General features: G+C 34.3%; 1 protein-coding gene across 2 annotated transcripts in view; it reads right to left on the bottom strand.

Moving 5' to 3' along the window:
- LOC144979853 (anaphase-promoting complex subunit 5-like) overlaps positions 1–12,087 on the bottom strand; it is a 35,513-nt gene extending 23,426 nt beyond the window's left edge. Inside the window, exons 1-8 of one of the 2 annotated variants that reach the window (XM_078927067.1) lie at positions 11,983–12,087; positions 10,768–10,975; positions 6,418–6,576; positions 4,854–4,936; positions 2,779–2,894; positions 2,539–2,606; positions 2,009–2,184; positions 159–204 (exon numbers count right to left, since the gene is read on the bottom strand). In XM_078927067.1, the coding sequence (XP_078783193.1) occupies positions 159–204; positions 2,009–2,184; positions 2,539–2,606; positions 2,779–2,894; positions 4,854–4,936; positions 6,418–6,576; positions 10,768–10,842 (723 nt within the window). In that variant the 5' untranslated portion in view covers positions 10,843–10,975; positions 11,983–12,087. Of the gene's footprint in view, positions 1–158; positions 205–2,008; positions 2,185–2,538; positions 2,607–2,778; positions 2,895–4,853; positions 4,937–6,417; positions 6,577–10,767; positions 10,976–11,899 lie in introns of both variants that reach the window. The other variant, XM_078927068.1, reaches the window with a different exon arrangement.
- Positions 12,088–12,558: the final 471 nt, after the last annotated feature.

Below are 12,558 nucleotides of genomic sequence, written 5' to 3' on the forward strand. Positions count from 1 at the left end.
GCTCTGAATTATTTCCAATTGTTTATTCAATCCAATGGCCCATTCAGCAGTCTATGTTGTTTGTCTCAACAGGCTCATTGAATGCCTGTTGCTTTGCATCCATCAACTTGATAAGAGAATCTTAAAACCTATAGTTCTAGTATTTCTTATTTATTTACCTGATTTGCAATGAAGTATTCAGCTTGTTTCTTTGAGAAAAAGTCTCTGCAAAAATTGAACAAAATTAAATGTAATAAAACACATGGGTGATAAACATACGAGTATAAAACATGACAAGACACAGCAAACCCATCTCATTCCAGTAAGGTCTGTAATGTGACAAGTGCCAATGTACTTAACCTGCTGGATAAAGAGTCATTAGAAGACTTTTCATCCAGGAGGATATTGTAAATGCCGACGTTGAGCGCACCAGAGGGTTGTGGTTCCTGGAATATTTTTCTTTGATTATCCTAGGATATAAATTTCAAGGTTTCTTTCTACACTAATAATAATAATAATAATAATAATAATAATAATAATAATAATAATAATAATAATAATAATAATAATAATAATAATAATAATAATAATAATAATAATAATAATAATAATAATAATAATAATAATAATAATAATAATAATAATAATAATAATATAATAAAATTCTGATGGCGTTCTTTTTAAAAAAAATCAAACTAGAGGCTGAGAAAAAGTAAAGTGTGTCTGTGTGTGAGGGGAAGAAGATGAAAAAAAAGAAGAAGAAGAAGAAGAAGAAGAAGAAGAAGAAGAAGAAGAAGAAGAAGAAGAAGAAGAAGAAGAAGAAGAAGAAGAAGAAGAAGAAGAAAGAAAAAAAGAAAGAGAGAGAGAGAGAGAGAGAGAGAGAGAGAGAGAGAGAGAGAGAGAGAGAGAGAGAGAGAGAGAGAGAGAGAGAGAGTGTCATTAGAAGACTTTTCATCCAGGAGGATATTGTAAATGCCGACGTTGAGCGCACCAGAGGGTTGGGGTTCCTGGAATATTTTTCTTTGATTATCCTATGATATAAATTTCAAGGTTTCTTTCTACACTAATAATAATAATAATAATAATAATAATAATAATAATAATAATAATATAATAATAATATAATAAAATTCTGATGGCGTTCTTTTTAAAAAAATCAAAACAAACAGAAGAAAACTTAATATCTTTGTGGGTCACAGCCTTAACATGGTTTGTGTCATGGTGAACCGGTTGCTGAAAAATTTTATTCAAAGTCCAAATAATGACATTTTAGTGACCTAAATCGTTTTATTGTGATTGATTGCTAATAACGTTCAAATAGAAAACTTTGTATTTCTGATATCAATTTATTTTCAAACTCAAATTTCAATAGATTAAAATAAATATAAATAGAATTCCCTTTATTCATCCTAAAGGGGAAGTTTCTCTCTCAGGTCTATTCCAAGGGAAGACTGGAATAACCCACGTGTCACCCGCAGTGCTAGGGCAAGATGACTTGCTCAAGGCCACACAACAAATCGGATATTCGAACTGGGTACCTTTCGAGTAAGAAGCAAAGACCATACCGCTGAGCCACACTGCCCCTTATTGTTTAGTCTGATATAAAACCGTGCGGCTATGTGGTCTAGTGGTATGACACTTGCTTTCGGATCGGAAGGTCCTGGGTTCGAGCCTCGCACTCGGCGCATAGTTGAGTCCTTGGAAAAGGCTCTTTACTCACATTACCTCACCGTACTCAGGTGTAAAATGAGTACATGGCCGTTAACAGCGTTGTCTTTGTCCTAAAAATTGTAATATCGCCTAACAGGCATCATGTCCTGTCCCACATGTTAAATGTTGCTGTTGACCAGGGACCCCTTGTAAAGTGCTTTGAGCACATTTAGTGGATATTGCGCTATATAAAGCTCAATTTCAATTCAATTTCAACCATATTAAGGCACTGGATCACACGTGTGCTAACCTACACCAGCAAATACATCTCAATCTGTCAATATCTGGAAAATTTAAAATCTCACTTAATGTCCCTTACCTGCCAGCCAAAGAGTCAATGGTAGACTTTTCATCCAGCACGGACATTGTGAGTGCTGACCGCGATAGCCCCAGTGGGTTGGGGTTTCTGGGGTCCACCCTAGCTGCCACAAAGTCATCAGTGAGTTCCACTTGCAGCTCTGGAAATCCTGCCTCGTAATAACGACGGAGTTTTTTCTATATGGGGAACAGGAAATCAAAATAAAATAACAACTTTAGAAGACCAGAAATCTTAAAATCAATTAAGAACACTTTGCCTGTTCATTGTCATTTGTAGGGGTCCAAAGTTGGTCTAAAGGCCATATTATATGTGCTTTGGATAAGGCAAACGGTAGATACACGAAGAACTGGTAAAAGACATTATAATTTAGTGTTTACGACCATTTGGCTTGCAAAAGTAAGAAAAATGGAACTAACTAAAAAGGAGACCAAAATTCAGTCCCAGAGCAATCTATCAGTTGTACTCTCTCTCTCTCTCTCACACACACACACACATCCACACAAACACACACAATTTCCATGTGTACTTACATAAGTCTCCACCACTTGACTAAAAGACATCTCATTGTAGGCCAACTCCATACGTCGAATAAACAGTCCTTAGAACAAACAAAATAAATAATAGTAATGATTTTTATTTTTAAGTAATGAATCAAACCAGACCCATTCAAAACCCCTCAAAAAAAAACAATCCAACATTCTTCCATTTGATTTGGAACCGGCAACAAAAGTATTTTTACCAAGAGATAAAGAAGACTACCTTTGACCTACCAACAATGCTCTCCCTCCTGACAACGCAGTCAAAGTCTGAAGTGGTCAACAGCGTGGAGTTTGTCTCAAAAAAGTCGTGGATGGGTTTGACACCAGACAAGCTGATCTCTCTCAGTCTGGCCAGAGATTCAAAAATATTGACAGTAATAATAATAATATAATAATAATAATAATAATAATAATAATAATAATAATAATAATAATAATAATAATAATAATAATAATAATAATAATAATAATAATAATAATAATAATAAAATAATAATAATAATAAAATTCTGATGGCGTTAGAAGTATTTCTTTTTCTTTCTTTCTTTCTTCTTTTTTTTTTTTCTTCTTTGATTGATTGGTTGGTTATTTAATTTTCTTATTTATCTATTCATTTCTTATGGATAATCTGATTTAACAATCATGAAAAAGAACTTACTTCAATCCTTTATTTATTTATTTTTTAATTAAACCAAACAGAAGGAAACTTAATATCTCCAAATATAATCTAGCTCTTTTTTTTTTTTTTTGGGAGAGTGTTAAAAGTTTTTAAGTGTGGCCAGAATATTGAGACCAGATGTAGGCAAAAGCCAAAAAAAAAAAAGGGAAAATTTTTTATTTTTTTAAAAAGAATTGTAACAATCTGGGATGCAAGAATTTTATTGATTCAGAACTCATCATTAGAATTCATCTGGAAAAAAATATATTTATATTTAAATCTCCGGTGCCATGTTAATCTATCAAGTTAAAGTTTTCAGGCAAAAATGGAAACAAGTGTTAATATTTTTTACAAAATGCAACATGCAGAAGAAAGAGATCATTGCCCTGCGTTTGTTTATCATATTAAAGTATCCAAGTATGATTTAGTCCCTCAGATCCATTAGGCCATAAAGTTGATGTTTATCCCAGTTTCAATAGCTTGAAATGGACAGTAACAATTGCTTGCTACCCTTTGGATAGGACACATGGCTCAGCAGTATGGTCTTTGCGAGTTCGAATACCCACTACACTGTTTGGCCTTGAGCAGGTCACCTCGCCCTAGCTCTGCGGCCCTGAACTGCGACTGACGCCTGGGATATTCCGGCCTTCCCTTGGAATAGACTCTCAAGACAAATTTCCCCTTGGAGATGAATATAGGGAATTTTATTTCATTCTTTTGGTTTTTAAATTATATTTTGACATCGCGTTCACCTCAACATCACACCAGTTTGAGGCAGTGGGTCACATTTATGTCCAGTCGCCGTCTGCCCAATCCAAACGCCTCTATTCCCAGCACTTTGTCTGGACTACAGAGACATCTGAATAGAAGAACCAGTCTCTTGATTTGTGCTATACTAACATTGCACAAGCCTATAGATCAGTACAAAAGGCAAGGATCGTTATTACTACTATTTTAATTACTTTTTTCCCTATTACAAGAGCTGTAACCTAACAATAATTGCCTATTTGGACAATAAAGATTTTTATTATTATTATTATTATTATTATTATTATTATTATTATTATTATTATTATTATCATAATAATAAAGTGTACAAACAAATAAAGAAAAAAATATCAATCCCCAGGCAACCTGTCCAAACAATGGAGGCACCCAGATCGTGGAGTTCTGGATTAGAGAGATGCGTGTACATTAATATATGATTCAATCACAAGATAGTGATCTGTTTCTTCCACTAGTTGTTTTAGGTTTTTTTAAAATTACATATAAGGTATTTTCACAAAGCTGATAAATGAAAGTATTAGTGTATGGCTACACCTCCAAATGTATTTCGTCAACCCAGTTTCTAAAGTCTTCCTCCGCCCTAAGGATGGTTTCGTAGCCACCTTCAAGTTTAGTTACTGGACAGTGGAGGACGGTGTAATCACTGGTCTCTGGGGCTGCCTGACATTTCTGGCAGGTATCACTGTTTCCAAGTTTCCATCTTCACATATTTCATGCAGTTCTGCCATGTCCAATTAAGAGGCGATTTGAAGAAATCCAGTCTTTTCTGGCGTTATTGAATGCAGGCACTCTTTTGGTTGGATCTTTAATGGACCATTAAAGATAAATGAATTAAGTTAAAGATAAAAGCATTCAAACGTACAAGTCGTACAACGCCTGGTACATCGAATCCTTCATTATCGGCTCAATGCGACAACGCAGGGTCTTCAAATCCATGTCTGGACTCTGGGATATGAAGGAAGAAAAAAACAAGAGAGAAAAACAAAAAGTTAAAAATTAAAAATACGCACGTGACGAGGCAGTAAAATGAGATTAGGGAAAAGAAAGTGTGCGTGACAAGCACGGTCAAACAGCTCATGATATGACAAATAAATGAAATAAATAAAGAGAAAACCCATGAAATTTCAATGAAAACAAAATTTTGAATAAAATCCTCACGTTTTTGTTTTTTGTTTTTTTTTCGGGGGCAAAAAAAAACCAAAAAAACTTTCTTTGATTTCTTTCAAGTAATAGCTGACAAAAACCTAAAATATATTTGTTAAACCAAAAAGTCTGTTGATGACACATCATTCCATGTTCTATTATATTCACCCATTGATCCATGATATTGAAAAGCAGAAAAATCCCAAATTGTCAAAAAAATTGAAGCTAATAGACATCTTTAAGATTTTTATCTTTTTTTTCTACTCTACCACCTCTAATCTTAATGCAGCGACATTTTCATATACTTATCCGAACCAGCGACCACCTGAGCTCAACTGATATGCCTGTATAGAAAAATGAATAAATTCTATGATTTTTAAAGTTAGAAATTGATTTTTTTAGGTCAGTACTTATTTTTTTAAACCTTAAAAAAAAGCCACTCTTTCCATCGCTATTAAAAAAAAATACTTTGAGGATTTTAATAAAAATTACATCATGCGACGGATCATTCAATTGCCGTTAATTTCATGGTTAGTTTGTCTAAATTGATTCAGAAATACCAGAGATATCTTAATTCTGCTGAGGCATAGCCAAAACTGGCAACTGTAAAACTCAATTCAGCGGTCACGCAGGTAAACGGGAGAGTCGTGACACGATTTGAGCCAAATGTTTAAGTGCCTACTTATGGTCTGGAGCAGCTAATTCAAGTATTTTTTTTTTGTCTGTGTCAGCCAAATGTGTAGACTTTATGGCTATTATTTTTATATTGTGACGAGTAAACAACGAATTAAAGAAAATGAGGCTTATACCCTGGAGTGGCTTTTGGCTAATATAATTAATATAATATAAACTCTATGTTTCAGTGCGGATATGTGATCTAGTGGTATGACACTCGCTTTCGGATCAGAAGGTCCTGGGTTCGAGCCTCGCGCTCGGCGCATAGTTGAGTCCTTGGAAAAGGCTCTTGACTCACATTCTCTCACCGTACTCAGGTGTAAAATGAGTACCTGGCCGTAAACAGCGTTGTCTTTGTCCGAAAAATTGTAATATCGCCTAACAGGCGTCATGTCCCGTCCTACATGTTAAATGTTGCTGTTGACCAGGGACCCCTTTTAAAGCTCTTTGAGCACATTTAGTGGATATTGCGCTATATAAAGCTCAATTATGTAATCTTACAGAAGAGAGACTTTAAAACATGGACATTTTTTAAACAAACTAATACACGCTAAAAAGGGGATCCTAAACTAAACCAGAAGAAATTATTTTCCATAAAACACAATCACCTGTAGAAGTTCTAAGAGCAAAAGCATGAAATTTCTTTTGTCCCTCTCCCCGAGAATGCGACTGTAATCGATGAGAGAGGGGTCGTCACTGTGCTCCATGGCACACATTTGTTTGAATTCAAATATCATGATGAGAAGGGAGACCTTGTGAGGCGTGACCTGAAATAACACAGGAAATGATACATGTTACAACTTACTCTTATTCTTCTCCATTATACAAATAAAATTAGGAAGTCAAATATAACTCATAATAGATAGTTCGAAGATGACGTCACTCAGGTCTTTGTTATCGGTTTTTGCCATCCGCGTTTTTGAATAATACTCACTGAACTGTATTAACCTGACTATAAACGTTGATGGATACACACAGTTTTGTGTGTTGGTCCGTTATACTTCCGGACGGCAATGTTATGAGCTTCTTAGCCAAGCGCATACTATCTATTGCTTTCAATTTATATTTTACTAAACAAACAAACAAACAAACAAACAAAAACATTACAAAGCAACAACAAACCAAAAAATGAATAAACAAAAAAAAGTAAAAAGACAAACATAAACTTAAACTTAGAGAATTTTCTAGTTAATTATATCAAAATAAGTATTGAGATTGAAATTTGTAGGTAAGTCACTCCATAAATGAAACACAGCTTGAAAGAGTGCATGGTCCTAGTTTATCACAGTCAAGTTAGAAGTCATCCATTTCTAGTTCCAAACCAGCATTCAATCCATTGTACAACATTATTATTATTAATTATCATTTATACAAGAAAGATTAACTATCGGTCTTTGGAAATCTAATAATTACGTGACTTGTGTAGGACAAATTGAAAGGGATCTGATTTGCCCCTTTATATTTTCTGGTGAGTTATACAAAACAATATCATCAACTCAACCAGCTCAGGTTTGAATAAGTATCATAGGTCTCAAATCAGAATTTTCAAAAAGGAGGAATATTTTGAAGCTTCCATGGAATGTGCATTTTATCAAAATAGCGTGAGTAGTTTGTAGTTTGAGCGTGTCTGAACCACCTGGTGACGTCATGAGTGACGTCGCAGATGGTCCAGACCATTATCATCTATTACAGGTCTGGCCGCCGCTTTCTATCGACCACTTCTGATAGGCTGACAAGTTTTTTGTTTTGTGTATTCTGCACGTGTGCGTGTGTGTTGTGTGTATGCGTGTGGTCAACTGTGGGGATTTGTGAGATGACCGAAGTTTCCAGTTTGGCCACGGATGTCCAAATCGACTTTTTCCTGACAATTTAGGGAAAAATTCTTGTATTTTTTTTCAGGATTTCAGACAAATTTCTTCTTTAAAAAATAGAAAAAGAATCGTTAATTATTTTTTACAAATTTTCGATCAACAAAACTGGCCTTTTTCCACCAGTAGTTTAACTTTAAGGATAAAAATAGTCTGGCAATGTTATCATTGCATACATGACCTGATTGAAAGCATTGTTTAATTGTTTTTCATCTGATATTTCTTACTGGATTATACTTGAACTTTTTCATTGTTGTGATTTAATTTATGTCGTAACTGTTAATAAAACCATTAGTTCTAAGATAGACATGTTCAGTATCATTGTTTATTATTTCATCTCTGTTATTGAAAAAGTTAAAAATAGTCTGTTAATCTAATTTTTTATCAAATGCGCATTTAATTATTTTATATTTAGGTTGAGATAATGATTTACCATAGACATAAAGATGATTGTAATCAAGAAGATTGGGAGTTAGCAATAAGTTGTTCCACAACCAGATTTTCCAACTATTAAACCACGTATTGATTTTGGAAATAATGGACTGTTATTTCTCCTTGTTTGTTCTTCCCAGTCTAAATTTAAAATGTTAGAAATTTTTTTATAAGATAAAATTCCATTTCTCCAGAAGATAGTTGTTATAGCCCTTATATACTATTCATCATTTGAAACTGTTGTATATCAAGGGAAAGAATTACTATTTTAAACCTCTTGTATGGAATTTCATGAGTAATCGCCATTAATTGTCACTTTATTAACCATGCGTGACTGAACATAACATTTCATAAAATCAACCATGCGTGGATTTTAAATTTTAAATAGGATGCGTTGCTTTCGCCTTAGTTGCAAAAAAACATTACATAAATACTTCCATAGCTTCTATTTGCACCTGCTTAACGACTGTAAACACGTTCTTGACAACCAGTTTATGACATCATGAACATGCTTGGAGCTTGTAAACAAAGGCTTTTTTTAAATAAGAATTTATTATTTCTTTATTTACCATTTCCACCATGGCTTTCAATCAGAGTGGATGTGAATATATGCAATGATATAGTGAAAAAGAAAGGATAGAAGAGAAAATAGCTAGATGTGAAAGAAATATTAGTAAATTTAAAATATGGATAGAGAGGATAATCCAATAACAATGGAACAAGGATGACAAAAAGTAAGTTTGTATTAATTCTTCAATTTTTTATTATAGTTTTTTTTTTTCATTTCTCCCCGTTTCTACTCCTTTACTCCTCTTCAAATTTCTCTCCAGTCTAAATTAAAGATGCTAGTCATTTTTAAAGTAACATTTTTGGATTCTACTCTTCTAGACAATTAAAATGATATGTCACTCGATATATTTATCTTGAAATGAAAAAATGTTATATTTGATGACATTATAGATAAATGATGACGTCATATTCAATCTTTTCAAAATAAAGCTAGAAAAAAAACAAAATACATTTTTATGATTAGCTTTGAAAGACGAGGTAGATTATGATAATTACATTTAGCTGTGGTCAACTTTAAAAAATGACCACTGGTCAAATTTCTAACTTTTTTATTTATAGAGGTAAATATCCCAAATTAGTAACTATGTAAACAAGAGAACAAGAGCTGTCCAGAATTATTATTTAATTTGTCGAGAGACCTGTTAGTAAATAGATATGGGCTTTGTTTAAATCTATTCATAGACATGCTTCACGCTCCAGTACACAATCAATAGAGAAGGTTCTATCGATCGTGTGTACTCGATGTCTGGTTTTCAGAAGAAGTAGGGCGATTTCAGTCTGGTTTTCAGAAGAAGTAGGGCGATTTCAGTCTGTGGAATTTTAGGTGGATAGAATTCTGTCTGCAATTTTATGTTTATAGGTCAGTCAATGTCTGCTTAAAATATTTTTCAGACAAAATGTCTGGCGAGCGAGACAATGTCTAGACTCTGTCTGACCTCTGAAAATGATCATGTGACAGCAACAACCTCTCGATTTGTTTATATTGGTTACCATTGAGAATAAGGTGAGCAATGGGTAAAAAGCGTTATTGGGAGAGAGAGCATGAGGGATATGAAATCAATTACATGAATGGGACCATAACATTTGTCAATAAGCCGATTTCTATGCAGTGAGTTATACAATAGCTATAAAATTGTATTTGTATAGAGATAGCACATTCATTACAACTTGAAAATCCTAAAATAAAATAAATAATTAATCTTCTTCCTCACTTTCAAAACTAATTTCATTATCTTTATTTTCTACAAATTTAATAATATCCATTTTATCTTCCTTACCTTTGTAGACAATCAAATTATTAATAAAATAATGTAATTCACGTTTTTTAGTTTTACTAAATCTTTTTGGTAGAAACAATTTAATTTCATTATCATCTTCATTGACAGTAATTTAAATACTTTTCTCAAATTTAGTATCTTTTATTTCTGCGTTAGTGATTAAGTATTTTTTATTAATTGTTAGTTCGCAAAGTTTCTTGAATGGTGAAGGAGGCTTTTTGTTAATAGTTTTGAAAAATTCACTTGCCATTTTCTTAGGGATAAATTTAACTATGTTTTTTTTTTATGCTGCGGATAATTATCTTGAGTATAGCTCAACAGCCACGGCTTTCCTGAGGGTAGATTTTTCTCGAGGGGGGGTACTGGAATTCAGATTTTTTGAGTTGGGATATAGCTCAGAGTTTCGGTTTGATGACTTCACAGAGTTTCGGTTTGATGACGTCACAGAGTTTCGGTTTGATGACGTTAGAAGTATGTAGTTTGGATGTGTCTGGACCATCTGCGACGTCACTCGTGGCGTCACCAGGTTGTCCAGACACACTCAAACTACATACTACTAGCGTGGAGCAATATGCCCCGATTGTTGACAAAACTGGTAAAATATAGAATTATATTATCAATTATTAACCAGTGGTGAAGCACATGTTTGTGGTGAGAAGTCGTAAATTCACCTGGCTACTCTCCCCTGTGTCTTTTCCAAAGCATTGATATCATTTTGTAGATATTAATCTATAGGAGACAACTGAAAATAATCAAAGATTGAGCTATTTTTCTTATATATGCACAGCCTATAATAACGAATGTTTCCTACCCGCTCTGTACTTAGTTGCCTTGCTCCAGAGTCAAAGGTGAAAAGGTCAGTGGCCTCTGCGTATGGCATCGCCATCTTGTAAATGTGGGTTTATCTTTCACTGGTTACGACACGACACAAGGCAACACACAATGACAGAATGGGTATGACAGAGCATGTCATAATTCCAGTACCATCACGTGATTGAATATCCTATATTTCCATACCCCTGGGGAAAACGAAGAACAGTGTAAAGAGGATAATAATAATATGTGGACCAATTTTCATCAAGTTACTTTTACTTACAGTTTTGGGTCAATGAAGGGGTATGACAAAGGCAAAGTCAAAGAGCATTCTACTCATATATATCTCAGATTGATAGATATATTTGAGTGCTATTTGGGTTTTGCCAGAAAAGGGGGTCCCTGATAGCTCAGTTGGTAGAGCACTCGGGTGCAATCGAGATTTTTTTCTGACCCCCCTGTCCACCCAGCAGTGATTGGGTAGCTGGGTCTGTTAGATCTGGTGGAAAGTACTTTGTCATAGACTAGGGTCCTATCCAAAGTGTAGCATGCATTAGCCATTATTATTATTATTATCAATTTTCACGCTATAGAAACTGGGATAAACTCCGGCTCCATGGGCCTGGTGGCTCAGAAAGAGATAGGAAGTTACAAAAACAATTATAAAATTTCTCGAATTAACATTTTAGTCTCCACCTGCAAAGTAAAGTAAGCTACTTCCAGTGAATAAATTGTGACAGATGGGGGGTGGGGTTTCGGTTCTTTTTTTTTTTTTTTTTTTTTTTTTTTGTATTTTTTTCCAATGGGGGAACTTTTGCCCTTCTTCACTGCCATGAATTTGTGGAAAGACTCCCCAAAAATGATTTAGTGACCAGTACTATTTTTATCATGAAAACTACGAAATTTTATAATTTCAAGTAAATAGGTCTGTATAGTATGAATATGAGCATGAGTAGAGATCAAAGAGAAAGGTGAGGGAGAGTTGGCCCCTGCCCCCTGACTGTGAACAGTGAATGTGAAGACGAGACAATGAAAATGACAAATGACAATGACACCACTATTATCTACATAATTCACACTTAAATCAAGCAAAAAAAGTGTCTGTTTGGGTAAAAGAATGATTCTCTAACCATTAACCTCAAAGATGTAGCAATTCAAATCATAATATTTTTAAAAAATATAATACAGATATATATTATATTGCCGATCCTACCGAAATCTCAGTGGTTTGTTTTGTTTTCATTCATTTTTCGTGCACCGGATACTGATTCTTAAAAATGAAGTGACTATTGTTATCAACCTGGTATTTTTCAATCTTGGTCTACCTGGCCAAATTGGATAGAAAAGTGCCAGAAGACAATAGAGAATAAAAATTTTTCGCGGCGGTGGTGGGGTTTGAACCTGCGACCTTATTGGCACGACAACTCCGCCCGGCAGGTGAGAGCGCGGCTCCACCGTGCGAGCTATCCACGAACACAAAATATTCGTTTCAAACCCAAAGTCATTACTAGATCCCTCTCTCACCCACTTCTTGAGACCGCCGATTCGTTCGTACACCACCATCGCGAATAATTTTGACCAGCAGTTAAGCTTAATAGCCAATATTCTCAACACAAACATATAACATAGAAACGATTGAGACATTGAGTATGCTCCGGTGTATGGGGTGAATTTTTAATTCAGAAAAGTGAGTGGAGCAGGCACTTATGTTGGTAACAACAAGATATGAAGTGAATAGAAAAGTGCCAGAAGACAATAGAGAATAAAAATTTTTTAAAAAATTTTTATT

The sequence above is a fragment of the Berghia stephanieae genome, chromosome 9, assembly GCF_034508935.2.
Source record: "Berghia stephanieae isolate SIO BIC M18660-M18661 chromosome 9, UCSD_Bste_1.3, whole genome shotgun sequence".
Taxonomy (NCBI): Eukaryota; Metazoa; Mollusca; class Gastropoda; order Nudibranchia; family Aeolidiidae; genus Berghia; species Berghia stephanieae.